The 10105-nt window shown below is 44.3% G+C and overlaps 1 protein-coding gene across 2 annotated transcripts in view; it reads left to right on the top strand.

Annotated features, from left to right (window-relative positions):
• The window catches only part of stk25b (serine/threonine kinase 25b), a 13529-nt gene extending 3526 nt beyond the window's left edge, over positions 1–10003 (top strand). Inside the window, exons 2-12 of one of the 2 annotated variants that reach the window (XM_024010057.2) lie at positions 1266–1496; positions 1755–1811; positions 2092–2200; positions 7423–7580; positions 7943–8128; positions 8504–8649; positions 8857–8962; positions 9051–9122; positions 9245–9381; positions 9560–9574; positions 9683–10003. In XM_024010057.2, the coding sequence (XP_023865825.1) occupies positions 1266–1496; positions 1755–1811; positions 2092–2200; positions 7423–7580; positions 7943–8128; positions 8504–8649; positions 8857–8962; positions 9051–9122; positions 9245–9381; positions 9560–9574; positions 9683–9722 (1257 nt within the window). In that variant the 3' untranslated portion in view covers positions 9723–10003. The remainder of the gene's footprint in view (positions 1–1265; positions 1497–1754; positions 1812–2091; positions 2201–7422; positions 7581–7942; positions 8129–8503; positions 8650–8856; positions 8963–9050; positions 9123–9244; positions 9382–9559; positions 9575–9682) is intronic. The other variant, XM_024010058.2, reaches the window with a different exon arrangement.
• Positions 10004–10105: the final 102 nt, after the last annotated feature.

Below are 10105 nucleotides of genomic sequence, written 5' to 3'. Positions count from 1 at the left end.
TGTGAACCGTGCCCTTAGGCATGTGCAAGAGAGGCATGAGGACTTGCAGATGTGGCCAGGGCAAAAAATGCAAGCTTCCGTACTGTGAGACCGCCTAAGACAGCGCTACAGGGAGAACAGCTTGATGTTCCTCTGAGTGGCAGACCAACGTGTAAAAACACCTGCAAGATCGGTAATTCGAACATCACACTGCGGGACAGGTATAGGAATGGCAACAACAACTGCCTGAGTTACCCGGAACGCAGTCATCCTCCATCAGTGCTAGACTGTCGCAATAGGCTGAGGGAGGCGCGACTGAGGGCTTGTAGGCCTGTTGAAGGCAGCGTCTCAACCAGACATCACCCGGCAAAACGTCGCCTATGGGCAACAAACCCACCGTCGCTGGACGCAGACAACTGTCAAAAAGTGCTCTTCACTGACTGAGTCGCGGTTTTGTCTCACAGGGGATGGTCATTCGTGGTTTATCGTCGAAGGAATGAGCGTTACACCGAGGCTTAGTACTCTGGAGCGGGAATCGATTTGGAGGTGGAGGGTCCGTCTGGTCGAGGGGCGGTGTGTCACAGCATCATCGGACTGAGCCTTGTTGTCATTGCAGCCATCTCAACGCTGCGTGCTTACAGGGAAGACATCCTCCCCCTCATGTGGTACCCTTCCGCAGGCTCATCCCTGACATGACCCCTCCAGCATGACATGCACCAGCCAATACTGCTCGTTTCTGTGCGTGATTTCCTCTGCAAGACGAGGACATGTCGTGTTCTGCCATGGCCGCGAAGAGCCGGAGTCTCAATCCCATTTCACACAGATGATTAGGGACCCTGGGCATCTTTCTTTTGGTGTTTTTCAGAGTCAGTAGAAAGGCTTCTTTAGTGTCCTAAGTTTTCATAACTGACCTTAATTGCCTACCGTCTGTRAGCTGTTAGTGTCTTAACGACTGTTCCACAGGTGCATGTTYATTAATAGTTTATGGTTTATTGAACAAGCATGGGAAACAGTGTTTAAACCCTTTACAATGAAGATCTGTGAAGTTATTTGGATTTTTAYGAATTATCTTTGAAAGACAGGGTCCTGAAAAAGGGACGTTTCTTTTTTTGCTAMGTTTATATATATTTGCATACAAGTATATGGGGGATTGGAAGTGATGCAGACAATTACATTGATGGAAGCTACAATCCATCTGCAATATTAAAGCTGATCTGCCCCATAAAATAATAATAAAAAAAGCTTACTAAGTCCTTCTATGATGTCACTGCTTTCCTGTGGAGCAGAATTCCAGGCTGGATCCTGAGGAATACTTCACCAAGCAGGAGCGCATTGGGAAGGGCTCCTTTGGAGAGGTCTACAAGGGCATCAACAACCGCACCAAAGAGGTGGTGGCCATCAAGATCATTGACCTGGAGGAAGCCGAGGACGAGATCGAAGACATACAGCAGGAGATCACTGTACTGAGTCAGTGTGACAGCCCCTTTGTCACCAAGTACTATGGCTCCTACCTGAAGGTAAAGCTAAACGCATAGATAGACAGAGACTGAAAGACAGACAGACACACACACACACACAGAGATAGACACACATATCACTCATACACCAATATATATACACACACACACACAGACATACATACATATCACTCATACACCAATATATACACACACACACGCACACAAACTCACACACTCTGAGACTTCTGCCTATGTTCAGGTCAAATCTCACAGCAAGCCTTAGCATTGAAAACGCCACGGTCTCTGTTTCTCCAGGGCACTAAGCTGTGGATCATCATGGAGTATTTGGGTGGGGGATCAGCTCTGGACCTGGTAAGACAATGCCTTTCCTAATTGCCCCTGAGGGGATAAGTACAATTGTATTTAATTGAATCAATGCCAATTGTTTGATTAATAAATGCTGACTTAGATGTCTGATTAATAAATTCTGACTTACAATACAAAGGCATGAGTTGGAGGATGTACACAGTACATGTATTTAGCAATGATCTAAATAGGCTCTCAGCAAGAAACTCTCCCTCCCTCCGTTTTCTCTTTCTTTCTCTCCCATTATCTCTCTCTCCGTCCCTTCCCACTATTTCTCTCTCTTCAGCTACGTCCTGGGCCTCTAGAAGAGACCTATATCGCCACCATACTGAGGGAAATACTGAAGGGACTGGAGTACCTGCACTCTGAGAGGAAGATCCACAGAGATATCAAAGGTTCAGGCTGCTCCCTTTGGTCCTCTATCAACTATTAAATCTGTCTATGCAACAGGACAGCACCCMCTAACAGAATCTCCCAACCATCATAAATGATACCCTGAGCCTGCACTCTCCTGGCAGTTTACGTAGTGTCGTGGTTATCACGTTCACCTAACACGCAAAAGGTCCCCGGTTCAAAACCGTGCGTGAACATATTTTCAAAAAGTAAATAGCAGCTGCTGTGGCTGCGGAACCGACTTTTCGTTCCCCCGAACTAAAGGTCTCAGTGTCTGCACATGTGCAGATCACATTCTGCGCATGTGTTTTATCTACTTGAYGCACAGTCTCTGCTCTACTTGTAGAGAACAGGGGTGTATTCATTAGCCAGATTCTATTGAAAAACGCTGACGTTGTAAAACGTTWTGCAACGGAAACCATTTACTCCAAACAGAAAACATTTTACAACAAAAACAAGAGTTTCTATTGGACAAATTCATGTAGGTCCCTCCCCGTTTGTTTGCTCTGTTTGCTTCCATTTGGTTCCTAGAGTAAACGGTAAGCAGTTTCCGTTGCAAGACGTTTTGCAACAGAATACGACTAATGAATAGACCCCAGGCTACTCTGGCGAAAGCTGAATCAATGTCTGCAAGATCACATAATGATAGTATTATACMTAATACAACCTAATAAAATAGCATAGTATGACATTACTGTAAGACAAAAACACCACCACATMTTTCTCTCGTGGCCAAAACTGAACAGCGCGCCACTAGGCAAAATGCTRCAGTTTGTTAACACCATCTGCTCTAAAATTCGCTCACTGTACATCATTCAAAACAACACTGTAGGCTACTTCGAAACAACACTGTGTAAAACAACACTGTGTAACTCAAGAAGATCTAAGTATCCCCATGAAACTGATTGAGATCAAATGGTTAGTAGCAGATGGACGTTTCACCGGTAAAACTTGAAGAATTATAATTTGCGATTAACAGAAAAATGTGAAGGGAGAGACCAAATGTGTACGGAAAGTAGAGGTAAAGAAACACATGCACAGAACGTGAAACGCACATGAGCAAAAGTTAGGGGAAAAAAGTTTCCGCAGCCACTCTGATATGTACACTCAAGTGCCAGTTTACTAGGTACACCCATTTAGTACCGGGTGGGAACCCCCTTTGCCTCCAAAACAGCCTGAATTCTTGGGGGCATAGATTCTACAAGGTGTGGCCTTCAAATGTTGCTCAATTGGTATCAAGGGACCTAAAGTGTGACAGGAAAACATTCCCCACACCATTACACCACCAGCCTGTAACGTTGATACCAGGCAGGATGGGCCATGGACCCATGCTGCTTACGCTAAATCCTGACTCTGCCATCAGCATGACGCAACAGGAACCAGGATTCATCGGACCAGGCAATGTTTTTCCACTCCTCAATTGCCCAGTGTTGGTGATCACACGTCCACTTGAGCACATTCTTCTTGTTTCTAGCTGATAGGAGTGGAACCCGGTGTGGTCGTCTGCTGTAATAGCCCATCCTTAACAAGAACGAACGAGTTGTGCGTTCTGAGATATCGTTCTGCACACCACTGTTGTACTGAGCCGTTATTTGCCTGTTTGTGGCCCGCCTGTTAGCTTGCACGATTCTTGCCGTTCTTCCACCGCTCATCAACAAGCTGTTTTCACCCACAGGACTGCCGCTGACTGGATGTTTTTTGTTTGTTTCACCATTCTCTGTGAACCCTAGACACCGTTGTGCGTGTTAACCCCAGGAGGCCGTTTCTGAGATACTGGAACCGGCGCGCCTGGTACCGACGATCAAAGTCGCTTAGGTCACTCGTTTTGCCCTCTAACTTTCAATCAAACAGTAACTGAATGMCTCGATGCCCGTCTGCCTGCTTTATATAGCAAGCCAYGGSCACGTGACTCACTGTCTGTAGGAACGATCCATTTTCATGAACGGGGTGGTGTACCTAATAAACTGGCCACTGAGTGTATATGTAGACAAAATCAAATAACTTGATATACTGGTACATACTTTATCATATGGGATCATTTTATCTGCCAGTTCACTTCAGTTTCCATAGTGTAGTGGTTATCACATTCACCTCACACGCTCAGTGCAGGTCCCCGGTTCAAAACCGTGCGGAAACATGTTTTGATAAAATATGACTGAAAATAAACACACGTACATACAGTAGGCCTATACAGTAAATACAGTAGGCCTATACAGTACATACAGTAAGTAGAACAGTTTTGGACATTTCTTCAAATGACCAGCAACAATGAAATGGTAATAGGCTAAGCAATATTCTGCATGTGATACTCATAAACCTGCTACTCCGAAAGCACAAAGACTTCATTAGGTTCTGAGAGTGATAAATATTCAGTCTTGCAGTTGAGTTTATGTAAAGTGCACAAGAAATGGGCCTGCCAATAATAATAATCCTCATTCCAATCTCCCATTTTAGTTTTGTTAAAGAGATTCTCCGGTACTTTTGTATACTTTTTAGCCAGTAGTTCTGAAAGTAGCGCCCACGAGCCAAAAGTGGTCCCCGAAGATTGCATACTACGTCATAAATGTGCACCACRTCATTGCTCTCTCTACTGTGCATTGTGCTAGCTGTCACTCAAATGGCAAGGGGCTGAAGCTCATTGGCTGAAACTCAAATTGCTAGGGGGCTGGCCCACGTGGGGGTGTATGTAGGGAAAATGGCGCAGCACAGCTTCCAGAAAACAGTTGCTTTCAAACTTGGGATTTTGTGGCTAATTGAGGTAAGACAGTAACTCTCCTCATACACTACATGGTATGTGGACAACCCTTAAAATTAGTGGATATGGCAATTTCAACCACATCCGTTGCTGACCGGTGTATAAAATCGAGCACACCGTAATGCAATCTCCATAGACAAACATTGGCAGTAGAATGGCCCGTACTGAAGAGCTCAGTGACTTTCAGTGGCACAGTCATAGGATGCCACCTTTCCAACAAGTCAGTCAGTCAAATTGTTGCCATGCTAGAGCTGCCCCGGTCAACTGTAGGTGATGTTATTGTGAAGTGGAAACGTCTAGGAGCAACAACAGCTCAGCCGCAAAGTGGTAGGCCACACAAGCTCATGGAATGGGACCGCTGAAGCGCGTAGCGCATAAAAATCGTCTATCCTCGGTTGCAACACTCACTACTGAGTTCCAAACTGCCTCTGGAAGCAACGTCAGCACAATAATTGTTCGTCGGGAGCTTCATGAAATGGGTTTCCATGGCCGAGCATCCGCACACAAGCCTAAGATCACCTTGCGCAATGCCAAGCGTCGGCTAGACTGGTGTAAAGCTCGCCGCCATTGGACTCTGGAGCAGTGGAAATGCGTACTCTGGAGTGATGAATTACACTTTACCATCTGGCAGTCTGACGGACTAATCTTGGTTTGGCAGATGTTAATGCCCTTGATTTTGGAATGAGAAGTTTGACCTTGATTTTGGGATGAGAAGTTTGACCTTGATTTTGGGTTGAGAAGTTTGACAAACAGGTGTCCACGTATTTCTGGTTATGTAGTGTATATTATGCAGGTATGATCTACACGTTGACACATCCAGCCAAACAAAAAATGCWAAGTACCTGAGCATGTCTTTAATAGTTGAAAAAATACTAAAGACTGATCTGGGAAGACCATGTAGAACGGGACCTTAGTAGAAAGCTATAGGTGCCAGTGGATATACGGTTCAGCCGACACAGATCTGTCCAGTCCAAGATGTCTTCAGAACAGGTTTATTACAGATACTGGGTTTAACCACACCACACTCCTTGTTTTGACTGCCTACTGTGTAAGTGTGTGTAAAAGTGGTTMTATTGAAGCCATTGGAGGCTGGTGAGGGGAGGACGGCTCATAATAATGAATGGAATGGCATTAATGGAATGGTATCRAACACATGGAAACCAGGTCTTTGATGTGTTTGATRCCATTCCATTCATTCTGTTCCAGCCATTACTATGAGCCCATCCTCCCCATTTAAAGTGCCACCAGCCACCACTGATGAAGGAATAGAAAGGAAAGAAATAACCATTAGTATTGGCTTACATGACATACCATAGAGTAGACTGGGCGGGGGTATACAGAATATATTATGACAAGGTACTGCTATGCCATGGTATAATGCAAGTGGCAATGCCAAATACACTTAGAGAAATACACTTACAGAATAAAGACCCATTTACTGGTAAATAAACGTGACTGGAATGTATCTAAGGTCTTGCATGAGACCAGAACCAACGTGGAATAGTGGCCAACTGCTTCATGTGGAAAGGGGCAGGCTTTTAGGCTATATGTAACATTTGGCTACATACATTTGGCTACATATTGTAGCAATATAATTACATGAGGCCACATAAAATACTCTAAATGTCCACAAACACGGCTATAACTTTAACCTGACAACATGAGTAAAATAATATGCCTAAAACGATATAGCGTTACTTATGTGCTATACCAAGACTAACAAGCTAATGTTAAGATGACTGGCTAACATCTTGGCTTAGCTAGCAATTGCATGAAGCACATGGAAAAGGAAAACATGGTACYATAAACATGGTAAATAGCAAGCAAGCAATGACATGTCACAGTACTTACAATTAGATGCATGCACTAAACACAGGTCAAATTCAATAAAGTTGAGGAACAGTCCAAGGAGCTTCTGACTTCGATCTCACTCTGAAGATGGCCGGGCTCAGTCAGGTTCACCGGGAATGACGAACTGTGATTGGCTGATATAGGTACTACTAATGAAAAATAAAGGGTGTTGGGCAAGTACAACAAACTATTAGATTGGGGCTGCTGAAACGGCTGGCTAACTGTTAATTAATGGTGCTCTTTAGCTAACTGGGTAGTGTTGTGATCTAACGTTACCGATATACAACATGTATATTGTTCAATCTTGTTATAACATGTCGTTACAGTGTTAACAGTAGATGTTCTAATTCATCAGGGGCTGGAGATTTTGCAGGAGAATCATCCGTAAAAACAGATTTCTACAAAGCAATAGCTGTAGGCCAATAGATCAACATAGAGAACATGAATTGCCATCTTCTTTTTGAATGATGTAAGTGTTGTGATGATATCTATTAAATGTAAGTTCTYACTGTAAGTCACTTTGGATAAAAGCGTCTTCTAAGTGGCATTTATTATTATTATWATATATTGACCACCAACCTTGCTGTCTCCCTCCCCTTCTCCCTCTCTCTGTGGCAGCTGCCAATGTGCTGCTGTCAGAGCAAGGCGACGTGAAGCTGGCAGATTTTGGCGTGGCGGGCCAGCTGACCGACACCCAGATCAAGAGGAACACATTCGTGGGCACTCCCTTTTGGATGGCGCCCGAGGTCATCAAACAGTCKGCGTACGACTTTAAGGTCAGTAGCCCCCACGGAGTTGGCAGTTGGCTCAAATATGTCCTAGTCTGTAGGGTTGTCAGAGTGTCAGCAGGGTTTATTTCCGTTAGTTCAGGATATTCAATGAAACTCCAATCTGAGAAGAGCCTCTTATTGTCAATGAGCATTTTTCTATTTTTGAATTRGAAGATCGTTTCACTTCCTTAATTGACTGAATTGAGGTGGAATTTACATTAATCCTGCTGCTGCTTAATTGTTTTTGATGTCAGGCTCTTTATACATGTTCAGCACATCCCTTATGAATTCTGTACACATAAATATCAAGTGTGTCTGTGTGTGAGCACGTGTTTTTATCTGTGTATACTTGTCTGGCTTCCTCCCAGGCGGATATCTGGTCTCTGGGCATCACGGCCATTGAGCTGGCCAAAGGGGAGCCCCCCAACTCAGACCTGCACCCCATGAGGGTCCTCTTCCTCATTCCTAAGAACACCCCTCCCACCCTGGAGGGATCCTACAGCAAGCCCTTCAAAGAGTTTGTGGAGGCCTGCCTCAATAAAGACCCACGCTTTGTGAGTCAATACATTTTTCCGTTGAAGTTCTCCATTGACAATGATTTTCTGTTGAGTGCTAGGCTTAATCTGGGTTCTGGGAAACTGGCCCTGAGAAGTCTACCTGATTGAGGGGACTAGCAGTACACAACCTATCATGAGCATGACTTTGTAGGTAGGCTTCCATAAAAGAGAGCATGGGTACTTACGCTGTTATAAGCATTTGTTTGTTTTATTCATAGAAATAAACKTACAATACCTCTATGGTGCTGCTGGTGCACCTATATTTAGAGTTTTATCATAAAAATACCAACTTCATTTATAAAGCGCTCAAAGCAGTCATATTTAGTATGAGAATGAATGCGTGTCTTTGTACTACGCTCTTTTCCTCCATAGAGGCCAACAGCCAAGGAGCTGGTGAAGCACAAGTTCATTACACGCTACACCAAGAAGACGGCCTACCTGTCGGAACTCATCGACCGCTACCGTCGCTGGAGGTCCGAGGGCCACGGGGAGGAGTCCAGCTCAGACGACTCAGATATGTGAGGCCCTTAACACACACAAGCGCAGACATATACAGTGCACAATGGATGAAGCAGTTTTGAAACACACACACACACACAGACAACCTAACCAACATATTGAATATTTCTGACTGGTGGTAGATATAGAACATGCAGTTCTCTATTTTACGTGGTACTGAATTAAATATCTCAAACAGACCTACTGTCTCTCTCTTCTTCTTACAGGGATGCTGATGGTGACGACAACCAGAGTCCTGTGTGGACCTTCCCCACAGTCCGACCCAGCTCCATGAACAAACTACAGAAGGGATACACACACTCCGATACAGAGGTGAGACCATGTTGGTGCACATTTAAACACACAATCAAATGGTTTGGGCTGGGACACTGTGAAGTCATTTGTCTGTTTTTTTTTTTAGTCTGCAGATTCGGTGAAACGCCAACCCAAGTCACAGTGTCTGTCGGCATTGGTCACTCCCATTTTCAAAGAGGTAACAAGTTAGAGAAGCTACTTATTAGAATGTCCACATTGTGTGGACAATACAATTTTCCTTTTCTATTAACTTTATATCTATGCTGAATTCGAACTAATCCCTGTGTTTGTGCTGTCCAGTTAAAGGAGAAGCGGAGGGCTGCTGGAGGTGGCGTGGGGGCCATCGAAGAGTTGGAGAACGCCTTTAACCTGGCCGAGGAGTCCTGTCCCGGCATCTCCGACCGTCTCGTCACACACATGATGGAGAGAGTCTGCAGGTGAGTCTGGCTTCAAGCACACACACACACACACACACACATGATGGAGAGAGTCTGCAGGTGAGTCTGGCTTCAAGCACACCCACACACACACACCCACACACACAATTCCAATACACTTCAGTGACATCCTTTTTTCATCTCTTGTCCTTTGTGACTAAACCCACTGATCTGAAAGGACAAAGAATAAAAGGTGAGGTATGACTATAAAGGGCACAGATGAGTGCAATTCATTGGAGTCTTATCACTTATTAAGTGTCACCTAGTCACTCATTTAAATCTACCCTCTTCTATTCATCAGGTTCTCTCTCAATGGTAACACCACCCCCTCCTCGCGGTGAACCTCTGCTGGCTGCTACTCCAAATCCCCTTCCGTCTACTTCTATTCCCCCTCAGACCGTCCAACATCCCCCCCATGGACCACGAAAACCCCTCTGCCCCCTAGTTCACCTGACCAATCTCCCAGAGAACTTTTAATTAGTTATGATTAAATATTTTTACAGTTTTTCTTCATAGAACGGAGAGTATTTAAGACAAAAAAAAAAGCCATGACATTAAGAGTGCTGGTATACCTGTTAGATCGAGAGAGAAACAATCCTAAAATAAAGTCTATGGAAACGTCTATGGGTTTGTGAGCTTGTGTGTTGCATCACATGCATKGGTGTTGCAGGTTTTCTATTCAATGTATTTCAACAAATAACACCTGGGTCAAATACATATTTTA

Source organism: Salvelinus sp. IW2-2015, linkage group LG19, assembly GCF_002910315.2.
Source record: "Salvelinus sp. IW2-2015 linkage group LG19, ASM291031v2, whole genome shotgun sequence".
In the NCBI taxonomy this organism is placed as follows: Eukaryota; Metazoa; Chordata; class Actinopteri; order Salmoniformes; family Salmonidae; genus Salvelinus; species Salvelinus sp. IW2-2015.
The sequence above is the reverse complement of the archived record's forward strand: the minus strand, read 5'-3'. Positions and strand labels throughout refer to the sequence as shown.